At 43.7% G+C, this 25,322-nt stretch overlaps 1 protein-coding gene across 1 annotated transcript in view; it reads left to right on the forward strand.

The window, feature by feature from the left end:
* Positions 1-25,322, forward strand: part of SBNO2 (strawberry notch homolog 2) — a 160,571-nt gene that overhangs the window by 31,443 nt on the left and 103,806 nt on the right. Inside the window, exons 2-3 of the mRNA XM_070931866.1 lie at positions 17,498-17,722; positions 23,335-23,414. Of these exons, the coding sequence (XP_070787967.1) occupies positions 17,594-17,722; positions 23,335-23,414 (209 nt within the window). The 5' untranslated portion in view covers positions 17,498-17,593. The remainder of the gene's footprint in view (positions 1-17,497; positions 17,723-23,334; positions 23,415-25,322) is intronic.

Consider the following 25,322-nt stretch of genomic DNA (forward strand, 5'->3'; position numbering starts at 1 on the left):
GTCCCGATATAGTCAGCAGGTGCCATCGCTGACTATTGGGGGTGAATCTTTGCCCCCCACAGAGAGGGCTCGCAATCTGGGTGTCCTCCTGGACGCACGGCTGTCTTTAGAAGAACATATGACGGCCGTGGCCAGGGGGGCCTTTTATCAGGTTCGCCTGATTTGCCAGTTGCAGCCCTTTCTGGATCGGGACGCCCTGCACACAGTCACTCATGCCCTTGTCACCTCCCGGTTGGACTATTGCAATGCTCTCTAGATGGGGCTCCCCTTGAAGAGCACTCGGAGGCTCCAACTGGTCCAGAATGCAGCCGCGCGGGTGGTTATGGGTACAACCCATTGCGCCCACGTGACACCCCTCCTGCGCGAGCTGCACTGGCTCCCAGTGATCTTCCGGGTGCGATTCAAGGTGTTGGTTACCACCTTTAAAGCGCTCCATGGCATAGGACCCGGGTACCTTCGAGACCGTCTTCTGCCACCAATAGCCTCCCACAGGCCAGTTCGCTCCCACAGAGAGGGTCTCCTCAGGGTGCCATCAGCCAAGTCATGTCGGCTGGCGACACCCAGGGGGAGGGCCTTCTCTGTGGGAGCCCCAGCCCTGTGGAATGAACTGCCCCCGGAAATTCGTAAGATTTCTGACCTCCGGGTATTTCGCTGCGCACTCAAGACCCTATTGTTCCGCCAGGCTGGGTTAGCAACATAATTTTTAATTGGAAGATTTAAATTTTGGGGGTTTTTAAATTAAGCCAAATTCATTTAATACTTTTAAATTATTTTAAATTGATGTTTATTCTGTTTTTAAATAGGCTGTACACCGCCCTGAGTCCTTTGGGAGAAGGGCGGTATAGAAATAAAATTATTATTATTATTATTATTATTATTATTATTATTATTATTATTATTATTGTTGTTGTTGTTGTCTCCATTCCCACCCCGCTCCAGGGGAAGGATACTGTAAAATCTCCATTCCCTCCCCACTCCAGGGGAAGGATACTGTAAAGTCTCCATTCCCACCCCACTCCAGGGGAAGGATACTGTAAAGTCTCCATTCCCACCCCACTCCAGGGGAAGGATACTGTAAAGTCTCCATTCCCACCCCACTCCAGGGGAAGGATACTCTAAAATCCCCATTCCCACCCCACTCCAGGGGAAGGATACTGTAAAATCCCCATTCCCTCCCCATGAGATGTATAGGCTGCTGTTACTCTGGACGGCTTAATAAATAAATGTATATGTACATCAGTGGTAGGTTTCAAAATTTTTTGCTACCGGTTCTGTGGGTTTGGCTTGGTGGGCGTGGCATGGCTTGGTGGGCATGGCTTGGTGGGCATGGCAGGGGAAGGATATTGTAAAATCCCCATTCCCTCCCCAATCCAGGGGAAGGTTACTGCAAAATCCCCATTTCCTCCCGATCATCTGGGACTCGGGAGGCAGAGAATAGATGGGGGCGGGGCCAGTCAGAGGTAGTATTTACAGGTTCTCCGAACTACTCAAAATTTCCGCTACCGTTTCTCCAGAACCGGTCAGAACCTGCTGAAATCCACCTCTGCGGCAGTTATGTTTTTGTCTCTAAGACTTTAATCATCCTAGTTGCTCTTCTTTGCACTTTTTCCAAAGTCTCACCATCTTTTTTGTAATGTGGTGACCAAAACTGGATGCAGGATTCCAGGTGTGGCTTTACGAAGGCTTTATAAAGCGGTACTAATACTTCATGTCTTTTTGATTCTCTGTTTCTCTTTATACAGCGAAGGATTGTATTAGTGTTTTGGCTGCTGCCGCACACGGCTGGCTCATGTTTAAGTGAGTGTCCATTGCAGGGGTGGTTTCTAAAATTTTTTACTACTGTTTTTGTGGGCGTGGCTTATTTTGTGGGCGTGGTTTGATGGTCATGTGACAAGCAATTCTTTAGGCTTTTAACCGCTTGCAGAGCCATACCGGTCCACCCATTTGTTTTTGGAGCGCACTGGTCTACCACCACTCTGCTTTTTACCGCTGATCAGCTTTGAAGCGCCGCAGCAAGAGTTTAAACAGTTTTTTGACGCTCTGCCACCATCGAGAACATCGGAAACCGCTTTCAGGCAGCTTGGCCTCAATTGCCAATCTACCACCACCGAGCGGTTTACAAGGAGTGGATCGGTTCTAGCCGATCAGTTGTGAGGCTTCTTGGCTTCTCAATTTAAAGCGACGGTGTCTTTTTTTTTTTTTTCTTCTTCTCTTCTTTGTCAAGTGAGCCCTGATTTTTTCCTTCTAGCCGATCAGCTGGGACTCGGGAGGCAGCAAATAGATTGGGGGCTGGGCCAGGCAGAGGTGGCATTTACCGGTTCTCCGAACTACTCAAAATTTCCACTATCGGAGAAAGGGTAACAGGATTTGAGATAGTAAAGAAGGTTAAATATTTAGGGGTTTATATTATGACCACAAATATGAAACTATATCAGCACAATTATGAACCGTTGTGGCAAAAAATACAGAAAGAGATGGAAAAGTGGAAAAAATTACAATTGTCTTTGCTGGGAAGGATAGCGGCAGTAAAAATGAATGTCTTACCGAGGTTTTTATTTTTTTTTTCAAATGATACCTATACTTAAAAAAGATGAAAATTTGAAGGAATGGCAGAAGGGCATAAGTAAGTTTGTGTGGGCAGGGAAGAAACCGAGAGTAAATCAAAAGATAATGCAAAATACACGAGAAAGAGGAGGTTTTAAAATGCCCAATTTAAGATTGTATTACGAAGCCGCTGCCCTCTCAGCAGTTACTGATTGGATAAATTTAACGGAGGAAAGGATATTAAACATTGAAGGATATGGTCTGGTCTACAGCTGGCATGCTTATTTATTGTATGATAAGAAAATAGATAAGACTTTTAAAAGTCATATATTAAGGAATGCTTTATTGCGTGTCTGGAAGAAGTATCAATACAAATTAAATGATAAGTTACCAATATGGACAGTACCCAGACACGCGATAGAGAATATAAATGTAGAGCAAAAACAAGATAAGATTACATATAAAGAACTCCTTTATAAAGAAGGAGTTAGATTACAACTAAAATCTATGGAACAATTAAGAGAAGAAGGAATAATTAGAACTTGGTTTCAGTATGGACAGCTGCAGGCCAGATAGGGAGAAGATCAGAAAACTGGTATTTTGCAACAGGATGAGAACTTGATAAAACAAATAAGAGATAAAAGTCAAATGCATATAAAAAGGTTGTATAATGTATTAGTGGAAATAGATTCAGAAACAGAGCTAGTCAAGGATTGTATGATAAAATGGGCACAAAATATAGGAGAACCAATAATGATGGAAACATGGGAAAAGATATGGGTTAGAAATGTAAGATTTACACAAGGCCAAAATTTAAGAGAGAACTTTTATAAAATGTTTTATAGATGGCATTTCGATCCAAAAAAACTAGCCTGTATGTATCCAAATTTACAACCTAAATGTTGGAGATGTGAGTGTGAAGATGCTACGTATTTTCATATATGGTGGACATGTAAAAAAATTAAGGCTTTTTGGATAAAAATATGGTGGATTATTCAAAATATTTTAAAGAAAAAGATCAAATTTACACCACAGCTTTTTTTGTTGGGAATAGTTACAGATTGTACTGTGACAGAGACTAAGTTGGTCTTAAATTTAATAACAGCAGCCAGGCTACTGGTGGCACAGTATTGGAAGAAAGAAGACCCACCTACTATTGAGGAATGGACATTAAAAGTCGCGCATCCATTATATGGATTATAAATTTAAAGTTATTGTCTTTTTTTTTCTTTTTATAAAATGGAATGTATACATAGATATATGTATATTTTAGTAGAGTGGGCAGTGGTTCATATTTAGAATTGTAGTGCATGGTAATTTTACGGGAAATTGGGTTGAAATAGGTTAGCTTACTGATTGATTAGTTTAAGAAAAAGGATTTTTAAGCCATATATTTAGGGGAGTGGAGGAATTGGATAGAATCGAATAAATGTTAAATTTGGATGTGGGGAGAAGGCTGCTTTGAAATGTTATATTATTATATATAAAAGATTAAATGTTATGTTGTTGTAATAATATACTATAAGTTTGGGGGAGGAGAAAAAGGGCAGATTATTGCGAGAATGGGGGTTATAAGAATATTATGCTAAGGGTCAGTATTTTGAGGAGGGAGTAAGGGAATGCTAAAATATTAAGTATTTAGTTATGAATTAGCTTAATGTTGTGAAGAAGTCACAGGGGGGGGACGGGTGGTGAGGGGGGGTTAGGGAAGAGGGGGGGAAAAAGGGGGAAAAAAAAACTTGTATTTGAAAACTTTTTCAATAAAAAAAAAAAAAAAAGTCGCGCATCTGGCAGAGATGGCAAACATTTCATCATATCTCAAAGACCACTCAAACGAAAGATATATATCGGAATGGAAAAGATGGATTGACTATATTCAAAACAAGTACCAGACTAAGAAGTTTCATATAGCTTATGAATGAAACATTCTTAATTTTTTAGTTTATGTTTATAGTGTTTTGAGTTATAAGGAGTTAAAGACCTAGGGAGAATTGGAAGTCAACAAATTGTTAGCATATTTTAGTTTTATGTTTGTGAATGCTATACCCTGTGCTTGTTCTGGGAAGTCTAGGGAGGGGGGTGGGGGGAAGGGGAGGGGAAGGGTGGATGGGTGGGTAAGGGGGGTGGGAGGGGGTGAGGGGTGGGAGAGGGAGAAAATGTTTGTATCTTTTATAAAACTTTTCAATTAAAAAAAAAAAATTCCACTATCGGTTCGCAAGAACCGGGGAGAACCGGTAGCAACCCACCACTGCTCCATTGGGACTCCAATGTCCCCTCTCACAGTTACTGTTTGTGAGCCAGGTTTCGCCTAATCTGTACTTGTACCCACTCTAAAATCTAACATAGCTGCACCTCTGGGAGATGAAAAATAGAGTTTTCCTCCTCCGAAATTGTGACTGCCCCCCATGCCTTTGATGGCATAATTTACTGAGGATCTCTCTCTCCCTCCCTCCCTCCCTCTCCCCCTCCCCAAGACTGCTCCGAGCTCTCTGCGGCCAAACCTCTGCAGCCATTTGTCAGAGTCAGCCAAAAGTTTTATCAATGCAGCTAATTAAATGCTGCCTCTTCAAAGAACCGCTCCTGCCGGTTTAAATGCGCCCTGGGTAATTGGATACGGCCCCAAAGGGATTGTATTTCGGTGTCATAATGGAAATATTTCGCAGGGAAGCGTTGGTTAATGGTTAGGATGCTGGGTCAGCAGAGTTTTAGCTGTGCGCCGGCTGCAGGGTTCTTCAGTTCAATTTCAGTTCCTTACCCAAACTAGCTAACATCATTAGCACTGATGACATTACCTACGGTAATTTGGGTAATGAAACATCTGCAAGAAAACAAGCAAGCTCGGAGAGCACCAAGGACCTCTCCTGTCAACCCTGAGCTGCAGATATTCTCCTTTTTAAATTTCAATTCAGAATAGAGCTGGAAGGGACCTTGGAGGTCCTCTAGTCCAGCCCCCTGCTCAAGCAGGAGACCCTATACCCGGGGTCTGCAACCTTAAACACTCAAAGAGCCATTTGGACCCGTTTCCCACAGAAAAGAAAACACCGGGAGCCACAAAACCCTTCCCGTGCCTGACTAATTCTTGAGCAGCCACAAAACTAGCATATGTAGTTGAATTAAACGTTCTGTTTTCTTCTGAAACTTTTCTTTTCTTGGATTTATCTATGATTGGCCTACCGGGGGTTGAAAAGCTCAATAAATTGTGTGCCGGCAGGTGTCGCACATTGGCGGTTGTGACGCATATTTTGAATGACAGGGAGCTGCAGCATAGGGATGAAAGAGCCACGTGTGGCTCCAGAGCCGCAGGTTGCTGACCCCTGCCCTATACCATTTCAGACAAGTGACTCTCCAGTCTCTTTTTAAAAACCTCCAGTGATGAAGCACCCACAACTTCTGAAGGCAAGCTGTTCCACTGGTTAATTGTCCTCACTGTTAAGAAGGTTTTCCTTAATTCCAGGTTGCTTCTGTCCTTGATTAGTTTCCATCCATTGTTTCTGGTTTTGCCTTCAGGTGCTCTGGAGAATAATTTGACCCCCTCTTCTTTAGGGCAGCCCCTCAAATACTGAAATACTGCTATCAAGTCACCCCTAGTCCTTCTTTTCTCTAGACTAGACTTACCCAAATCCTGCAACCGTTCTTCATATGTTATAGTTTCCAGGCCTTTAATTATCATAGTTGCTCTTCTTTGCACTTTTTCCAAAGTCTCAACATCTTTTTTGTAATGTGGTGACCAAAACTGGATGCAGGATTCCAGGTGTGGTCTTACCAAGGCTTTATAAAGCGGTACTAATACTTCATCTCAGTGGTGGCACTCAGCTGGTTTTATCAGGTTCGGGCGAATCGGTAGCAGTGGTGGCAGGAGGCTCCACTAAACATGTTCTTTAAATTTTTGTCTCCAAGCCTTTAATCATCTTAGTTGCTCTTCTTTGCACTTTTTCCCCAAAGTCTCAACATCTTTTTTGTAGTGTGGTGACCAAAACTGGATGCAGGATTCCGGGTGTGGCCTTACGAAGGCTTTATAAAGCAGTTCTTGAGCTGATGTGACTTCACTCTCCTTTGAAGGAGCCTCACGGATAGTTCAGCAGCCAGTTTTGGGTTGGAGATTGTGTGGGGGAGAGAGGGTTCTCAGACTCAGTCCTTGATTTATAGCCATTCCGTTAGTGACCATTCCAAGTTACAATGGCACTGAAATAAATGACGAATAGAATAGAATAGAGTAGAGTAGAGTAGAGTAGAGTAGAGTAGAGTGAGTAGAATAGAATAGAGTAGAGTAGAGTAGAGTAGAGTGAGTAGAATAGAATAGAGTAGAGTAGAGTAGAGTAGAGTAGAGTAGAGTGAGTAGAATAGAATAGAATAGAGTAGAGTAGAGTAGAGTAGAGTAGAGTGAGTAGAATAGAATAGAATAGAATAGAATAGAATAGAATAGAATAGAATAGAATTTTTTATTGGCCAAGTGTGATTGGACACACAAGGAATTTGTCTTGGTGCATATGCTCTCGGAGTACATAAAAGAAAAGATATGTTCCTCAAGAATCATAAGGTACAATACTTAATGGTAGTCATAGGGTACAAATAAGCAATCAGGAAACAATATCAATATAAATTGTAAGGATACAAGCAACAAAATTACAGTCATACAGTCATAAGTGGAAGGAGATGGGTGGTGGGAACAATGAGAAGATTAATAGGAGTGCAGACTTAGTAAATAGTTTGGCAGTGTTGAGGGAATTATTTTTTAGCAGAGTAATGGAATTTGGGGAAAAACTGTTCTTGTGTCTAGTTGTTCTGGTGTGCAGTGCTCTATAGTGTCGTTTTGAAGGTAGGAGTGGAAACAGTTTATGTCCAGGATGTGAGGGGTCTGTAAATATTTTCACAGCCCTCTGTTTGACTTGTGCAGTCTACAGGTCCTCAATGGAAGGCAGGTTGGTAGCCATTGTTTTTTCTGGAGTTCTAATTATCCTCTGAAGTCTGTGTCTGTCTTGTTGGGTTGTAGAAACTTATGACCCTTTTTTTTTTTGCCCAACAGCTTCCCTGTTGTCATGTGATCAAAATTCATAAGCTTGGCAAGTGTCCTGTACTTACGACGGAGGCAGTGTCCCCGGTGGTCACATAATCCCCTTTTGCGACCTTCTGACAAGCCAAGTCGGTAGGGAAGCCAGATTCACCTCAAAACCATCTTATAACTTAACTGCAGAGGTGTTAAATTCTTCACAGAATTTAACAATCGGTTCGCCCAGAATCGAAAATGGGAGCACGCCTTGCGCACAAGCGCGCTGCCTCAAAAACACGGTGATTGTATAGGATGGGATAGCTTCTCTCGCGCATGCCCCTTATACACATGCATGCTGCGTTAAAAACACCGATTGTGTAAGACGGGATAGCGCCGGGGCAGGCGGGCGGGCCTAGCCCCTGCCGGTAACTACCCTGTTTCCCCCAAAATAAGACATCCCCTGATAATAAGCCCAATCAGGCTTTTGAGCGCATGGCAATAAAGCCAAGCGCTTATTTCAGGGTTCAAAAAAATAGAAGACAGGGTCTTATTTTCGGGGAAACACGGTACCGGTTTGCCCGAACCAGTCAGAAACCGGCTGAATCCCACCCCTGCTTAACTGTGGTGATTCACTTAAGATCTGTGTCAAGAAAGGTGGTAAAATGGGGGCTTAACAACCATCTTGCTTGGCAATGGAAAGTTTGGGCTCAATTTGTGGTCGTTAAGTTGAGGACCACCTGTACCGTTTTCTTCCCCTCTTTGAATCTCTCCACGTGGGCTGTTCAGCCCTTCCTGACCCGATGGTCTCCGAGGGCATTGATATTGTTTGAAATTCTGCTTTACAGTCCTAAAACAACTGGGAATAAATCTTCCTTGGCACTCGAGCTAATCTGCATTACATATTTCTTCCTGCTGCAGGCTTCAGAATTCCAAGAATTTGACTTTTCATCAGGGCCCGGAATTAAGAAAATAATCAAGGTCTTGGCTTTAAAAATAGGAGAACTCAGAAGCTCTTGGTTGCAGCTTGTAGGTCAGAGGAGAGTCGATAGCGGTGGACCCAGGACGAGTGAAAATATTTTGGGGCTTCTAGACTTTGTAATACTGGAAGAAAATTGGTCTTGTTTCCTTTTCAGAGTATTGTTGTGCTGTTCGGAACAGTAAACGGAATACTGACTGAGTAAATTGCAAAATCTGTAAGTTTGGCAGGGTGCAGAACTGTGGTGGGTTTGAAATTTTTTTACTACCGGTTCTGTGGGCGTGGCTTAGTGGGAGTGGCATGGCATGGCATGGCTTGGTGGCAGGGGAAGGTTACTGCAAAATCCCCATTTCCTTCCGATCAGCTGGGTTTCGGGAGGCAGAGAATAGATGGGAGCAAGGCCAGTGGTATTTACCGGTTCTCAAAATCAGTCAATAAATTACTGTGGCTAACAGAATCTAGAACCCGAGTCCCCTTGTTCCTAGACCGGCCGCTTCTCCATTGTACCCGATTGGCTCTTGGGCTGAGAGAGGGAGGGACTGTTCAAATTCAGGCAATGAACCTCTGTGCCTGAAAAGAGATTATAGGTCAGGGATGGCGAGTCAGGCCAGTTTTCGGCACTGCCGTGTGAGCGAACGGATCGCGCTCCGGAAAAGCCAAACTTTCGGATTCTGGCGCGCATGTGCACCTGACAATCAGCTGGCGGGCATGCATGCACACACTGGTTTTTGGCACTGCCGTGCGTGGAAAGGACCAGCTGATATTTGCGCACGCATATACACCAGAAACCCAGAAGACAAACAGGCAAGGCTGTGCGTGCCGGGCAACATGGCTTTGCATGCCACTTTGGGCACGTGTGCCATAGGTTCGCCATCACGGGTATAGGGGTTTCCTGCCTTAGCAGGGGGTTGAACTAGAAGACTTCCAAGGTCCCTTCCAACCATATTATTCTGTTTTTCATTACACCTGATGACAACTATTCTTGGAAGTGCCCCCCAGTTCTCAGAAAGGTTTGGAGGCCACACAAAATGGGTGTGCTCTCTTGTGGCCACTGGAAAGTGAAATATGTAAAGAATTGTCTCTCTTTTCTTTGTGTGTGTGTGTGTGTACAGTGGTGGGTTCCTCCCGGTTTGGCCCAGTTTTCCCGAGCCGGTAGCGGTGACGATATGATGTCAGCGAACCGGTTCTGCCCGCGCTCCCCCCACCCCCCGCGTTATTCTTACCTTTTATTCGGCCCCACCCCCAATCTATTGCTGCCTCCTGAATCCCAGCTGATGGCTAGAGGGAAAAAACCTGTTTAAACTCTTGTCGCGGGGCTTCAAAGGGCCGCCCTACAGCTGATCAGAGTTAAAAGAAAACAAATGAGTAGACCGGTGTCTGCAAAAATACATGAGTAGATCAGTGCCTGCAAAAATAAATGAGTAGACCAGTGCCTGCAAAAATACAAGAGTAGATCAGTGCCTGCAAAAATAAATGGGTAGACCAGTGCCTGCAAAAATAAATGGGTAGACCAGTGCCTGCAAAAATACAAAAGTAGATCAGTGCCTGCAAAAATAAATGGGTAGACCAGTGCCTGCAAAAATACAAGAGTAGATCAGTGCCTGCAAAAATAAATGGGTAGACCAGTGCCTGCAAAAATACAAGAGTAGATCGGTGCCTGCAAAAATAAATGGGTAGACAGGGGCCTCTAAAAACAAATGGGTAGACTGGTACAGCTCTGCAAGCAGTTAAAAGCCTGGTAGACCAGTACCTCTGCTAAATCCTAAAGGATTGTCACATGACCATCAAGCCACACCCACAAGATAAGCCGCGCCCACAAAACCGGTAGTAAAAAAATTTAGAACCCACCCCTGTGTGTGTGTATGTGTGTGTGTGAGAGAGAGAGGGAGGGAGGGAGGGGGAGAGTGAAAAAGAGAAAGAGACCATTCACACAAAACCACCCCGTCTCCACCCACAATCCCGCCAATCTGCAAAGCCAGAAAGTTTGGGGACTGCTGTCCTAAGGAATTCATGATGAAACTGAATGTGAAAACAAGATGGCAAAAAAAAAACAGGAAATCCGTAGAAGGCCAATCTTCATAAATATGAATCAGTTGCCAAGCTGTGACCATGGGGACACTGCAAGGGTTGTTCAGTGTGAAAAAACAGTCATAAGTCACTTTTTCCAGTCCTGCTGTAACTCAAGGACTACCTACTTAACGACCACAATGGAGGCCAACATTTCTGTTGCTAAGTGAGGCATTTGTTCAGTGAGTTTTGCCCCCATTTTACAACCTTTCTTGCCACGGTTGTTTAAGAGAATCGCTGCAGTTCTTAAATTAGTCACACGGTTGTTAAGTGAATCTGGCTTCCCCTTTGATTTTGCTGGCCGGAAGGTCGCAAAAGGAGATCACGTGACCCTGGGACGCTGCGACCGTCATAAATATGAGTCAGTCGACAAGCATCTAAATTTTGATCACATGACCAATGGGGGATGCGGCAGCGGTCGTAAGCGTGAAAACTGGTCATAAGTCACTTTTTTCAGTGCCGTTGTAACTTCGAACGGTCACTAAACGAACTGCTATAAATCGAGATCTACTTGTACCCAAATTTTCTAATACACAATCCTGTAGAAAGCAATCAGATAAAGAAGCAGTTCTCCGCCGCCTGCTGGGAGTTATAATTAGGCAATTAAAAAAACATCCCCTATTCGCAGCTCTCAAAAAGACCCAGCCTTTTATTGCTCGTCATCCTTTATTTATCGCAACGAATGTAAAATTAGCGGTCGCTTGCGGGAAAGCGAACGAGATACCAGAAAACCAAAAACGAGAAAGAAGCAGCCGCCGCCGCGCAGGGCAGCTGAAAAAAAAACTGACGTGAAGCTATTGGCACATCGCTGGATCCTTCTGGTTTTCGCCCACCCCACAATTTCTAAGTCTTAAGTAAGCAGTTCTGCTCCCTACCCCCCACCCCCACCCCCTCCTGTTTTCCCAAGTTTGTAACCGCATTTGATAGGAAATCTAGAGCCGGCGATTCCGGTAAGAGCTGCAAAGGACGAGCTTCACTTACTTACGGTTTCACGGAGGGTAACTTATTATTACGGAGGAGAGAAAATCAATAAAGGAGACGGAGAGTAACCTTCTTCTGCATTAGCTTGCTGTCCCTACAGCTGGGAGCAGTTAGGGTTTTCACTGGAGGGCTCTGACCAATAAGTAAAAGCCAGTCTAGAAGGGGTTAGGGTTAGGGGGTGTGTTTGGGGGGGCAACAATGGTGATTGAGAGATGTCCAGTGTTTAATTTAATTTAATTTAATTAATCATATTTCTACGCCGCCCAACTCCCAAGGGACTCTGGGCAATTTACAACAAAAATAATACAAACAATGAACATAATTTAAAAAAAAAAACATTATAAAAGCATTTTAAAAACATTAAAAGCCCATGCACGCCATCCATGGCCGGATCTCGCAAGATTGGACAGCGAGATCAACGGTCCCAGGCCTGCCGGAAAAGCCAGGTCTTCACCGCTTTCCGGAAGGCCAATAGGGTGGGGGTAGTCCGGATCTCAGGAGGTAATTGGTTCCAGAGAGCTGGGGCAGCCACAGAGAAGGCCCTCCCCCGCGGGCCCGCCAGCCGGCATTGTTTAGCTGACGGGACCCGGAGGAGACCAACTCTGTGGGATCTTACCGGTCGCTGGGAGCTATGCGGTAGAAGGTGGTCTCAAAGATAACCTGGCCCTGAGCCATGTAGGGCTTTAAAGGTAATAACCAACACCTTGAATTGTGACCGGAGACCAATAGGGAGCCAGTGCAGCTTGCGGAGAATTGGTGTAATGTGGGTTTGATGGGCGGTTGTCTGAATCAATGTGCTGAGCACATTGTAAGCCGCCCTGAGTCTCCGGAGAAGGGCGGCATATAAATCAAATTAAAAAAAAAAAAATCCGTAGTCTGCAACTCATTCTGGTTCCAGCAGTGATAGGATTCCAATTTTTTACTATCAGTTCTGTGGGTGTGGCTTGGTGGGCGTGGCTTGGTGGGCGTGGCAGGGGAAGGATACTATAAAATCTCCATTCCCACCCCACTCCAGCAGAAGGATACTGTAAAATCTCCATTCCCTCCCCACTCCAGGGGAAGGTTACTGCAAAATCCCCATTTCCTCCCGATCAGCTGGGATTCGGGAGGCAGAGAATAGATGGGAGCAGGGCCAGTCAGAGGTGGTATTTACCAGTTTTCCGAACTACTCAAATTTTTCGCTACCGGTTCTCCAGAACTGGTCAGAACCTGCTGAACCCCACCTCTGGGTTCCAAGGACCGGTTTCGGAAGAAAAATTGCCTTCCACGGACTTGGGTGGGTGGGAAATGGTTTCATTGTGCACAACCCAGAACCCCCCCGCACAGGCACAGATGAAGCTTCACTCATTCGCCTGTTGCTTCTGTGACCTGGTTCCCAAGAGGCTACGGACTGGTACTGGCCCATGGCTCAGGGGTTGGAGAGCCCTGATTGGGAACCCCAAGCAAGGAGAGAAGCAACCTGAAATGAAGGAGAAACTTCCTAACGGCGATGACAATTAACCAGTAGAACAGCTTGCCTTCAGAAGCTGTGGGTGCCGCTTCATTACTGGAGGTTTTTTGTTTTTTTTTTTAATTTGATTTATATGCCGCCCTTCTCCAGAGACTCCGGAGACTCAGGGCGGCTTACAATGCGTTAAGCAATAGCCTTCATTCTTTTGTATATTTATACATAGTCAGCTTATTGCCCCCACAATCTGGGTCCTCATTTCACCTACCTTAGAAAGGATGGAAGGCTGAGTCAACCTTGAGCCTTGGCGAGATTCGAACCTGCAGTAATTGCAGGCATCTGGTCTTAATAACCAGCTTAATAACAGGGTGCCTTAGACCACTGTACTACCAAGGCTTTAAGAAGGGACTGGACCGGGGGGGTCAAATTCAAGGCCCGTGGGGTGCTTAGATCTGGCTGTTGGGGCCGCCCTGCAAACAGCAAAGGACTGGCCTTTTACTGGCCCTCCCGAGCTCTATTTTTGCTGGCAGAGGGCTGCAGGAAGCCGTCGCAGCCGAAAACAGAGCCCAGATCACAGGTGGCCCCGATACGAGTAACGTTGAGCTGGCCACGCCCACCCTGGCCATGCCCCCCCCACCTTCCCCAAGGTCGAACACAACCCTGATGCATTCTCTCCCGGGGTCATGTGAGTAGCATCTGTATACGTGTGTGTGTGTGTGTGTGTGTGTATGTATATATATATATATATATATTTGTTTTCTCAGGTTTTCACGGGTGTTTGTATGTAGGACTTTGGTTATTCGGGTCTTCTCCCACGTAAAATTGGAAGTGTCTTGGCGACGTTTCGACGAAGTCTCATTCGTCATCTTCAGGCTGGTGTTCTCGGCTTCGTGCTTCCTGGAATATATATATATTTTCTTACTTCTTCATAGGATTTATGTGTGTTTTTCCTCTAGCCAGGTTTTTCCTACCTAACCAGAACCAGAACCGTGAGGAAAAAGGTCATAAAATGGGGCAAAACTCACTTAACTGCCTTGCCTAGCAAACTGAAATTTTGGGTTCAAATGTGGTCATAAGTCAAGGACTACCTATACCCGTGATGGCGAACCTATGGCACGCATGCCACAGGTGGCACACGAAGCCATATCTGTGGGCACACGAGCGTTGTCCTAGCTCAGCTCCAGCACGCATGCATGCGCCGGCCAGCTGATTTTCAGGCCTGCCGGAAGTCGGGAAATGAACTGTTTCCGGCCTCCAGAGGGCCTCCATGGGGGGTGGGGAAGGCTGTTTTCGCCCTCCCCAGGCTCCAAGAAAGCCTCTGGAGCTTGGGGAGGGCAAAAAACAGGCCTACCGGGCCCACCTGTAACCTTTTTGCCGTTGGGTGCCAAAAACGGGGGGAGTCCCGGGGGTCGTGCGCGCATGTGCGGGGGGGGGCAGGGTGCAGGGTGGGCATTGAATTATGGGTGTGGGCACACGTGACCCACCCTGTGCACTTTTGGCACGTGACCTCAAAAATGTTAGCCATCACAGCCCTATACCATTACAAACCACAGAGGCACCATAACTAAAGATCAGAAAGCCTGGCCTAAATCTAAAACTGTACAGTATCTAAAATAAAGGAAATTCTTTGGGATTATGCTCCTCAGCACCAAGGTCAGAATAAAAGAATAACAGAGTTGGAAGGGTCCTTGGAGGCCTTCTAGTCCAACCCTGTTCAAGCAGGAAACCCTACACCAGGGATGGCTAACCTTTTTGCTGTTGCATGCCAAAAGCGGGTGGAGTGCGTGTGTGTGTGTCATGTGCGTTTGTGACCACACCAATAATTCAATCCCCCCAGTACCCTGCCCCCCGCGCATACGCAAGCAATCTTCCCCTGCGCTGCCCCCACTTTTGGCACGCATCAGCAAAAAGGTTACCAGTGTGTCCAGAAGGCCTGTTTTTCACCCTCCCCAGGCTCCAAAGGCTCTCTTGGAGCCTGGGGAGAATAAACCTTTAAAGCGCTCCATGGCTTAAGACCTGGCTATCTACAAGACCGCATTCTGCCACCGATTGCCTCCCACCGACCGGTACGCTCCCACAGAGAGGGCCTCCTCAGGGTGCCGTCAGCCAAACAATGTAGACTGGCGACCCCCAGGGGGAGAGCCTTCTCTGTGGGGGGCCCTGCCCTCTGGAATGAATTGCCCCCGGACATACGAAGGATCCCCGACCTCCGCGCCTTCCGTCGTGCGGTGAAGACCCTGTTATTCCAGCAAGCCGCTCTGATGGGATAAATGATTTTAATTTGGTTTTAATGGGGGTTTAAAATTGGTTTTAAAATGAGAGTTTTAAATTCGGCCTATGATTTAATTATTTTAATCTGCTTTTAAATTCTATTTTGTACATTGTTTTATTATGGCTGTTCACCGCCCTGAGTCCTTCGGGAGAAGGGCGGTATATAAATTAAATAAATTAAATAAATAAATAAATAAATAAATAAATAAATAAATAATAAAAACTGCCTTCCCCACCCCCCCGAGACCCTCCGGAGGCCGGAAACGGTTTGTTTTCCGACTTCCGGTGGGCCCAGAAGGCCCGTTTTTCACCCTTCCCAAGCTCCAGAGGCTTTCTTGGAGCCTGGGGAGGGTAAAAACAGCCATTCCCCCCCCACACACACACGGAGGCAGGAAATGGTCTGTTTCCCAACTTCCGGTGGGCCAGGAAGGCCCGATCAGCTGGCCAGCGCACGCATGCACGCTGGAGCTGAGCTAGGTCAGCGCTCGCGTGCCCACAGATATGGCTCTGCGTGCCACTTCTGATACGCGTGCCATAGGTTCGCCATCACGGCCCTACATCGTCCCACACAAATGGTTGTCCAAGCTCCTCTTAAAACCCTCCGGTGATGGAGCACTCACAACTTTGGGAGGCAAGTCGTTCCACCGATTAATTGTCCTCACCATCAGGAAGTTTCTTCTTAATTCCAGGTTGCTTCTCTCCTTGATTAGTTTCCACCCATTGCTTCTTGTCCTGCCCTCAGGTGCTTTGGAAAAAAAGTTGACCCATTCTTCTTTGTGGCAGCCCCTCCAAAATTGGAAGACTGCTATCATGCCACCCCTAGTCCTTCTTTTCATTAAACCAGACAGTGTTGGTGAACACTGGCCTGTCATCCAAAATGTCATGGCTCTGTCATCTCTGACACACATGTCATAGGTTTGCCAATATTGATCGGATTGCGAATTTGGAAATTATCCTGGGAGAAGTGTTTAAGAAGTTGCTTACATATTAATTGCTAAGAAAACATGATGGATGTATCCATGAAAAGTCAAGCTCAGTTTGTAGAAATCTTTTAAAAAAGAAAAAAACAGCTGTCATTTTTTTGCCAAGTATTTGGCAATTTCTGGTCAAAAGGGGATTTATTCAAGAAAATGTTCCAAATAATTTTATTTTTATTTTTTAAATAATGCTACAATTGGAAGCAATTTTGTGAATGTTTGATGCATACAGTTGAGATCATTTTTTCTTTTATTTCCAGTAGAAGAGACTGCAGTTATGTTGGATTTCTTGGAAATTTTTTCCAATGTCCTCAATGGTCTGGAATCTAAATTAAGCATTATTGATGCCTTTTTTTTTTTTAGTAAAATAACTTGAAAATTACGCCAGATTAATTTTGTTTGCTACACAAACAGCTTAACTTTTCTTCCTTTAGCCCACAGTATTTCTAAGAATACTAGAAATACTAGGAATATTTTTCATTCAAATTAAATGACATGCGCTAAATGAGTTTCAAATAGCTCAGCAAATCAAGATTTATTTGGAAATTGTAGCGGTTTCAATGTATTATTTCAGTTAAACAAATGCTATTTTGAAAAGTTGCCAAAGTCATTATTTCCCTTTGTGATATATTTTAGATGGGAGAAAATGATACTTTGGGATTCAGCCAGTTCGCACCTTTTAGGAAGAACCGGTTGTTAACTTTCTAAGCAGTTCGGAGAACCGGTTGTTGGAAGAAATCTTATTTTGTTTTTTTCCACTTTATACAGGGCTAATCCTGTAAGGAAGGCAGGAAGGAAACATTCTGGTGTTGTTTCTAGCCTAATCTTTTTTGCCCTGCTTACAGAAACTGCCTCTCTGGTTAACCCTTATTACATTGTAACAGCTAAGTTGAAGCGCCCATCGACGTGAGTGACGTTGAGTTGGCCAAGCCCACACGGTCACATGACCATTGAGCCACGCTTACCCATCTGGCCATTAGGGCAGAGAACCGGTTGTTAAATTATTTGAATCCCACCACTGCATATAACTCTTAGTACAGGTCGTCCTCGACTTACAACGGTTCATTTAGTGACAGTTCAAAGTTACAACGGCACTGAAAAAAGATGTCCGCTTTTCACACTTACGACCATTGCGGCATCCACATGGTCACGTGATCAGATGCTTGGCAACTGACCCGTATTTATGACGGACTGCCTGCACATTTGCTCTGTTCCTAATCTTTTCCCTTTCTTTTTTTCCCCCTCAGGATATGTTGCAGAGGGAAGGGCCGAGATAAGGGATCTCCTTGGACCTCCAGAGACTGACCGGCTTCCGATTCCTCCATGAAGCAGCACAAAGCCTGATGCCCACTTTGCCCCTCACCATGGACAGGGGGAGGAGTTACCACCCGCCATGTACACACCAGCAGCCCGGCAATACACTGTATAGGACACCCACCCTTCAAACCCAGCTTGGCTTGCCCACCACTGAGGTGAGTGTCCCTGGGAGATGAGACCTCAGATACAAGGGATTTAGCCACAGGTCAGCCTTTCTTAGATTACCCCTCACCACAAGACTTGGTTCACCTCTTGCACTAAGTCCTAATTTGCTTAGTCTTGATTTAGCTGGATGCCTATGTTACGCTAAGCCATAAACCGTGGTTTACAAGCCACAGCCATTCAGGTTCACACATTATGCCGGTGTTTCTTAATCCTGGACACTTTTAGATGGGTGGACTTCAATTCCCAGAATTCCTCAGCCAGGAGTGTTTCTTGACCTTGGCCCCTTTGAAATAGGTGGACTTCAATTCCCAGAATTCCTCAGCCAGGAGTGTTTGTCAATCTTGGCCCCTTTGAAATAGGTGGACTTCAATTCCCAGAATTCCTCAGCCAGGAGTGTTTGTCAATCTTTGCCCCTTTCAAATAGGTGGACTTCAATTCCCAGAATTCCTCAGCCAGCCACCCCCTCTGAAAGTGGCCAAGATTGACAAACATTGAATTATATTCACCCTTCAAACCCAGTTTTGCTTACGGCATTGTGTACCCAGTCAGCATTACCTTCTAATACTACATTTACACTCCTGAGATCAACTGGTTTGATTCTTCATGTCAGCAACAACAGACCAATCTAGGATTTCCATCAAGATGTCCTAATCTTGACTAGAAGGTTTTTTGCCATCCTTTCGATTTCCTGCTACTTACTTTGCTTTGCTCTATTTTATTTGGCTTACTTTCTAGACATGTCCATTTTCACCAGTAGTCCTTTTGCTTTTATTGGCTTTTGGGCCTGCTTTTAGTGATGGTGATAGTTATCCTTTCCCCATTCCCCACACTTTTGGCCTGTTGCCATCACTGTAGGAGGAGACAATGATTGGCTAAAAACTCAAGAGGAATTTGGGAAGGGGCATCTTTTCCAATGAACAGGTTCATTTTCATGAGGTGCAGCTGATTTATTTATTTCATTTTTATCCTACCCGTGCTATTTTTATAATTAACTCAAGGCAGCAAAACTAAAACTAAATGAAACTAAAACTCCTAAAACTCCTTCCTCCTTCTATTTTCCCCACAACAACAACTCTGTAAGGTGTGTTGGGCTGAGAGAGGGGGACTGGCCCAAAGTCACCCAGATGGCTTTCATGCCTAAAGTGGGATTAGAACTCATTGTCTCCTGTTGATTGATCCAAGGCCACGCAATTGACTTCCATGCCTAAGGCAGGACTAGAACTCACTGTCTCTTGGTTTCTTGTCAGGTGTCTTAGTCACTAGACCAGTGTATCTCAACCTCGGTAGCTTGAAGATGGGTGAACTTCCAACTCCCAGAATCCCCCAGCCAGCGCTGCTGGCTGGGGGATTCTGGGAGTTGAAGTCCACCCATCTTCAAGCTACCAAGGTTGAGATACACTGAACTAGACAAAGTGGCTCTCAAATTTATGCACAAAAGCACATGCCTTTTAATGAAAACAGCTTTCCAATTCCAATCTCTTCTTTAAAACCTCCAGTGATGGAGCCCCCACAACTTCTGGAGGCAAGTCATTCCACTGATTAATTGTTCTCACTGTCAAAAAATTTCTCCTTAGTTCTAAATTGCTTCTCTCCTTGATTAGTTTCCACCCATTGCTTCTTGTTCTACCCTCAAGTGCTTTGAAGAATAGCTTGACTCCCTCTTCTTTGTGGCAGCCCCTGAGATATTGGAAGACTGCTATCCTGTCTCCCCTAGTCCTTCTTTTCATTAAACTAGACATACCCAGTTCCTGCAACCGCTTTTCATATGTTTTAGCCTCCAGTCCCCAAATCATCTTGGTTGCTCTTCTCTGCACTCTTTCTAGAGTCTCAACATCCTTTTTACATCGTGGCGACCAAAACTGGATGCAACATTCCCAATGTGGTCTTACTGAGCTGTTATAAAGTGGTATTAACTACTTCTATTCTGTTATTCTGTTACAGACACAAGAGTTTTATTAGTATACAGATTTAATCAAGGAGAGGACGGTTAGACGGATCTGTGCTTGAGTAGCATTTATTAGAATTCTTTTTAGCAGAGTAAATTCTAAGTCATTAAACTGAAATTACAGGCTCAAGAGGAAATTTAAAAAGGGAATTCGCTGCTTCCCATATTTCCATGTTTGGGGAAGCAGCACCAGTTCTGCGTTCCATAATGGTGTTCTTTATTTACGGTTTGGCTTGTTTATGAGATGTATAGGCTGCTGTTACTCTGGATGGCTTATTAAATAAATGTATATGTATATCAGTGGTAGGTTTAAAAAATTTTTACTACCGGTTCTGTGGGTTTGGCTTGGTGGGCGTGGCATGGCAGGGGAAGGATACTGTAAAATCTCCATTCCCTCCCCAATCTAGGGGAAGGTTACTGCAAAATCCCCATTTCCTCCCGATCAGCTGGGACTTGGGAGGCAGAGAATAGATGGGGTCGGGGCCAGTCAGAATTTTTACTACCGGTTCTCCGAACTACTCAAAATTTCCGCTACCGGTTCTCCAGAACTGGTCAGAACCTGCTGAAACCCACCTCTGATGTATATGGTCGCCCAACTCACTTACAGTGTCTCTGGGCGGCTTACAGAATTAACCTCCCCCAATGCAAAACCACCTTACCCTGGTGTCCCCAGGCCTGCTGTCAAAATCATGTCTTGAGGATTTTTTGAAAGGTTTGCTTACCAATCATGGCAAGAATGGTCCTAAAACAGGGTGCAACTCACTTAAGAATCGCTTTGCTAGCAATGGAAATTCTGTGGTCGCTAAGTGGAGGATTAACTGCACTGGTGAAATAAAGGGGGATCTTCTGTAACAAAGGACTTTGATTTATCATGCTTTGCTCTACATTCTGCTGTTGCTGTTTCATTCTTTGCTCCCAGTTGCAAGTAGATACTCAGTAACCCTTGTAAATTGAGTACCTACGTAGTTAAGTTTATTTATAAAATTTATTGGCCGCCCATCTTACCATGAGGTAACTCTGGGCGGTTTACAGACATACATACTGTACACATTAAAACCTAAATAAAACCAAACATTGATCGAGTATATATGTATGTATGTATGTTATTTATTTAGTTATTTATAAAATTTTTATTGGCTGCCCATCTTATTATGAGATAACTTTGGGAAAAGATATAAAAATGCATACACATTAAAACCTAAATAAATTAAAACCAAAGTTTGCCTGCCTGTCTATTTTTAGATAGATAGATAGATAGATAGATAGATAGATAGATAGATAGATAGATAGATAGATGATAGATAGATAGATAGATGATAGATAGATGATAGATAGATAGATAAATGATAGATAGATAGATGATAGATAGATAGACAGATAGATAGATAGATGATAGATAGATAGATAGATAGATAGATAGATAGATAATGATAGATAGATGATAGATAGATGATAGATAGATAGATAAATGATAGATAGATAGATGATAGATAGATGATAGATAGATAGATAGATGATAGATAGATAGATAGATGATAGATAGATGATAGATAGATAGATAAATGATAGATAGATAGATGATAGATAGATGATAGATAGATAGATAGATAGATGATAGATAGATAGATAGATAGATAGATGATAGATAGATAGATAGATAGATAGATAGATAAATGATAGATAGATAGATAGATAGATGATAGATAAATGATAGATAGATAGATAGATAATGATAGATAGATAGATGATAGATAGATGATAGATAGATAGATAAATGATAGATAGATAGATGATAGATAGATGATAGATAGATAGATAGATGATAGATAGATAGATAGATGATAGATAGATGATAGATAGATAGATAAATGATAGATAGATAGATGATAGATAGATGATAGATAGATAGATAGATAGATGATAGATAGATAGATAGATAGATAGATGATAGATAGATAGATAGATAGATAGATAAATGATAGATAGATAGATAGATAGATGATAGATAAATGATAGATAGATAGATGATAGATAAATGATAGATAGATAGATGATAGATAGATGATAGATAGATAGATAGATAGATAGATAGATAGATAGATAGATAGATAGATAGGCTGGGCAGCCAATAAATTACACACACATACCCTGTTTCCCCAAAAATAAGACATCCCCTGATAATAAACCCAATCAGGCTTTTGAGCACATGGGCTAAAATAAGCCCTCCCTGAAAATAAGCCCTCCCCGAAAATATTTAAACGCATGCGCAGCCAGTCCCTGCCATTTCCTATGGTTTCCTCCACGCGCCCCAAAATAATGAGACCTCCCCAAAAATAAGGCCAAGCACTTATTTCGGGGTTCAAAAAATATAAGACAGGGGTGTGTGTGTGTGTGTGTGTGTGTGTGTGTGTGTGTGTGTGTTTGTTTGTTTATTTATTTATTTATTTATTTATTGGTTCGATTTATACACCGCCCTTTTCCGGAGACTCAGGGCGGCTTACAATGCATTAAGCAATAGCCTTCATACTTTTGTATATACCTGCTTAGTAGGGCTTTCCCCCCCCCCCCCCAAGCGGTGTTCTTTTTTATACAAAGTCAGCTTATTGCCCCCACAAACCGGGTCCTCATTTTACCTACCTTAGAAAGGATGGAAGGCTGAGTCAACCTTGAGCCTGGCGAGATTTGAACTTGCAGTAATTGCAGGCAGCTGGTGTTACTTAACAGTGCTTTAGTCTGCTGCGCCACAAAGGCTCTTATACATATACATATACATATACATATACATATACGTATACGTATACATATACATATACATATACATATACATATACATATACATATACATATACATACATACATACATACATACATATATATATATATATATATATATATAATGGTATATATATATATATATATATATAATGGTTTACAGACATAAAAATACATACACATTAAAACCTAAATAAATTAAAACTGAAGATTGATTGATTATTTATTTATTTATTTGCCGCTCATCATACCATGAGGTAACTCTTGAGTGGTTTACAGACATAAAAAGTACATACACTTCAAAATCTAAATAAACTAAAGCCAAAGATTAAAGTGAAGGATATGTGGGGAAGGTGAGGATGGAATTGGGGGCGGAGGGGGGGAAAGAGGGGGGGAATCTGTTATTATTCAATCAACCTCCTCCATTGTGCTATTCCCCCACTGGAGCCCCAGGCCAACTGGCAGAGCCAGGCCTTTAGGCCCTTATGAGAGGATGGGGGGGGGGCAACCTCACATTGTGGGGGGAGCAAGATGTTCCAGAAGGCAGTAGCCACAGCAGAGAAGGCCCTGCTCCTGGACTCCGGCAGCTGGAATAATTGGGCTGACGGAACCCATAGCATGCCTTTTCTGCCAGCCCGGGTGGGATGGGCCAGTCCTAGTGGGGGGAGTTTTTGTGATTTTCTTCTCCCCAATTTTTTTTTTAATATTTCTCTGCAAACTTCTGGCTGCTTTCAATGCTTCTCTTGCTTCTCAGAAACATTGCTTCTGCATCACGTATTTGTCCTTGAATTATCAACTACGGATACTGCAGTTGGAGTCTGAAAAGGCTTTGAAAGTTCCTGAACGTACCGCACGTATTTTGAAACCTGCTTTGTCGTTCTGCAGAATTCTGCTTCCGGCTGCTGGAGTTCATCCCTGTTTGCACCTCCTTCGTATTCAGCACCATTTTTCCTGAATGAAAACCAGTAAGTGCATTTGTGGGAGATCGTAAAAAAACTACAGAAGAGAGCCGGAAGGGAACTGGGAGGTCTTCTAGTCTAACCCACTGCTCAAGCTAGGAAATGATCAGGGCTGCATGCTAGTTTGGGAAATTAAGAAAAAAAAAAAATCAAAACAACCCCAGAAGGAAAACAGTTGTCAAAATTTGTGTTGATATACAAAAATCAAAATGGCTCGGGATCATTTTGAATGATAAATAAATAAAAACCAGGCCTAAAAGATAAAGAAATAGAGCATCTTATTTCCACAGTGGTACCTTGGTACAGGTAGTCCTCGACTTACAGCAGTTCATTTGGTGACCGCTCCAAGTTACAACATGGCTGAAAGAAGTGACTTAAGACCATTTTTCACACTTGCAACCGCTGCAGCGTCCCCAGGGTCATGGGATCAAAATTCGGATGCTTGGCAACCGGTTCATAATTTATGAGGATCGCAGCGTCCCAGGGTCATGGGATCCCCCTTTTGCCACCTTCTGACAAGTCAGTGGGGAAGCCAGATTCAGTTAACAACTAAGGTTGTAAAATGGGGCAAAATCCACTTAACACCTGTCTCGAATCTAAATCCAGATTCTGGTAACTAATTGATACCATCTAGATCAGCTGGAAGGGACACGGTGGCTCAGCGGCTAAGACACTCAGCTTGTCGATCGAAAGGTCGGCAGTTCAGCGGTTCGAAACCCTAGTGCCACGGAACAGGGTGAACTCCCGTTACTTGTCCCAGCTCCTGCCAACTTAGCAGTTCGAAAGCATGTAAAAAATGCAAGTAGAAGAATAGGGGCCACCTTTGGTGGGAAGGTAACAGTGTTCCGGGCACCTTTGGCGTTGAGTCGTGCTGGCCACATGACCACGGAGACGTCTTCGGACAGCGCTGACAGAAACGGAGATGAGCACAGTCCCCCCAGAGTCGGGAACGACTAGCACATATGTGCAAGGGGAACCTTTACCTTTACCTAGATCAGCTGGGATAATGAGATCTCTTTTTCCTTTCTGTCCGTAATCATTCAAAGATTAATTCTGAATCTTTTCAAGCATCCCTTGTCAATGCTAGCGAAATACAGTCATCCTTTTTTGAAACATTCAGGTAGTCCACGACTTACAACAGTTTATTTATTTATTTATTTATTATTTATTAATTCAATTTGTATACCGCCCCTCTCCAAAGACTCAGGGCGGCTCACAATGCATTTAAAATCATTATAAAAAACATTTAAGAATTAAAAACATTAAAACTCATTCACACCATTCATGGCCTGATCTCGCCAGATCGCAAGAGCTCATTTAATGACCGTTTAAAGTTACAATGGCACTGAAAGAAGGAGCTGGTGACTATTTTTCACACTTACGACCATTGCAGCATCCCCATGGGTCGCCTGATCAAAATTGTCCTGGGGGTGTGTGTCACGTGATCGCCTTTTGTGACTTTTGACAAGCAAAGTCAATGGGGAATCCAGATTCACTTAACAACCATGTTGCTGACTTACCCACTGCTGTGATTCATTTAACAACTGTGGCAAGAAAGGTCGCAAAATGGGGCCAATATCACTTAACCAATGTCTCAGCAACAGAACATGTTGGCCTCAATTGTGGTCGTACATCGAGGACTACCTTTACTTAATTGCTTTGAAACGGATCGAATTTGATGCTCAACGCATTTTGACACAAAAACTTCGTCCTGATACTCCTCGTTTGTTTGATACGCAACGCAAAATCTAGAATTTGTCGATGTCGGCTGCCTTGTGACTCGCTATATTATTCCTTATGGGAAAAGACTTATTTGGTACTCCTTGTTTTTGGTACTCATTGCATCTCCTGAAACCAATTAAGGATGAGTACCGAGGTATCACTGTATAAAGATTTTCTTGCAGGAATCTTATG

Source organism: Pituophis catenifer, unplaced genomic scaffold (assembly GCF_029215685.1).
Source record: "Pituophis catenifer annectens isolate HBS135680 unplaced genomic scaffold, rPitCat1.0.hap2 SCAF_1, whole genome shotgun sequence".
Taxonomy (NCBI): domain Eukaryota; kingdom Metazoa; phylum Chordata; class Lepidosauria; order Squamata; family Colubridae; genus Pituophis; species Pituophis catenifer.